This window comes from Rosa rugosa, chromosome 5 (assembly GCF_958449725.1).
Source record: "Rosa rugosa chromosome 5, drRosRugo1.1, whole genome shotgun sequence".
Lineage (NCBI taxonomy): Eukaryota > Viridiplantae > Streptophyta > Magnoliopsida > Rosales > Rosaceae > Rosa > Rosa rugosa.
The window spans coordinates 14,419,121-14,420,857 of record NC_084824.1 but is presented as its reverse complement, the minus strand read 5'-3'; the positions used below and the strand labels follow the sequence as shown (position 1 = coordinate 14,420,857).

The 1,737-nt window shown below is 36.4% G+C and overlaps 1 protein-coding gene across 1 annotated transcript; it reads right to left on the bottom strand.

Annotated features, from left to right (window-relative positions):
• Positions 1-355: 355 nt before the first annotated feature.
• LOC133710260 (uncharacterized) lies at positions 356-995 on the bottom strand. Its single transcript, XM_062136284.1, has one exon. The coding sequence runs from the start codon at positions 799-801 to the stop codon at positions 538-540; it is 264 nt and encodes an 87-aa protein (XP_061992268.1). The 5' UTR covers positions 802-995; the 3' UTR covers positions 356-537.
• Between the last annotated feature and the right edge of the window lie 742 nt (positions 996-1,737).

Genomic DNA, 1,737 nt, shown 5'->3' with positions numbered 1-1,737 from the left:
CATTACAACTTTAGAGAAAGTTCATCTATCATTAGACCCTCCACCATTGCTGCAGAACTGCCAATTAAGCACCATACCCAAAATTACAGAATGTAGGGTCTAATGAAATTGTTCTTAAACCTCCAGAACTAAACCTGATCAAAACTTCAATTAACAGAATCAACGTACTTAAGAAACGACTAACATTGTTCAAGTTAATAGTTCATTGTCATGAATTAAAACAAGTCTAAATGGCAAGAAATGTGATCTTTTTCTAGTAATCTATGAAACCTTCACAAATATCTGAAGCAAATTTGAACACAGCTGCTAAAGAGCTAGCCGGAAAATGTTGATTTCTTCCAAATTCCAAAGCCAATGCAGTAAATAAAATCAAGTCCACTTTTAACGTACTCAACCCATAATCATAAAATGTATGCCTGTTTCACCCTGTTACGAAATTTCACCACCACAAAAAACCAAAATTATATAATACTAAGACATGTACAGTCTATGTCTATTCATCTAAGAAGCTAAAACAAAACATAAAGGATCAAAGAATCAGAGGGTACAACCACAGAAGAGAAAGAAGAAGCAGAGCATGGCAGCCAAAACCAAGGACTCCACCACAGTCACCAAGGTCCACAGCACATCATCAACTATAGAAAAATCGAACCATATCCTGAAGCTCGACAAGTTCAAGTTCCACCCCGAAGTAAAGTAGGAGAAATCAAACACTCCCGGCCACCTGAAACTTCCAGCTGATGGCAACGAGAAATCTAACTCCTCCAGCCACCGGAAAGCTGGGGAGTACCACGCCGCCATGACCGATGATCTTCCCGCTGCTTAATATCTCCTCAGCATCCCGCAAAGTTGGATTTGTGGAATGAAAGAAAAGTGGGATATGCCTTCTGGTGAGTTTTTTAGTTAGAAATGTGCTGAAATAGTGAAATAGGGATTAAAGGCATATATATATATATATCAGCAAGTACACGTGTTCCAGCTAAGTATGATTGACCCAGTTGCCAATCGGGTGCTAACATAATCGACTTTTATACAGTGATACAGATTCTACTGTTTTCTCATGGTAGGTTCCGTAAGCATATATATGGTAATATGGGAATAGGGTAAGCATCTAGTTCCTTCTCTCTATCTCTTTTTCCATTTTAAAATGACTAAAATCCAATGCTGGAAGTTGCTCGGAGCTGGCAGAAAGTGATGGTAAAAATTTGGAGGTATATATGCAGTTGAAACAATCTTTTTAGTTACAGCTTGGATTGTGGTAGAAGTGAATTGATTAAGTTTAAAAAGGAAGTATTGGAACAGTTGCTGATCATTGTTTGAACTTTGAAGGGAAGGTCGATTTTGATGGCGCTCATATGGTAGCTGACTTTTAGGTGAGCAATTTGATCTCTTCTGGCAAATATATAACATAAACTATGATATTAATTTGTAATGAGTTGTTATCGTGTTGGGTTCTTCTATTGGTTAGCTTATGTAATTCGACAATGAAGTTTGAAAGTTCTAGTTTAGGGATTGAATGGACAATTGCATGTTTCTTGACCTCAAAGCAAGTAGATTTTATTTAATTTTTTCTTATAATAATAAAAAAAAATGACTATAACACGTGTGACATGTTTTACATGCCTAAATCAAATCGAGCATAGTCTACCTCATACTAGATCATGATATTTAAACTGGCAACGAGAAAGAAATTTTCATTTTCCGGATCTAATAATAAACATCGACGGATGAATACAA

Coding starts and splice junctions, on each gene's coding strand:
- LOC133710260 (XM_062136284.1), bottom strand. CDS start 801: ATGGCGGCGTGGTACTCCCCAGCTTTCCGGTGGCTGGAGGAGTTAGAT.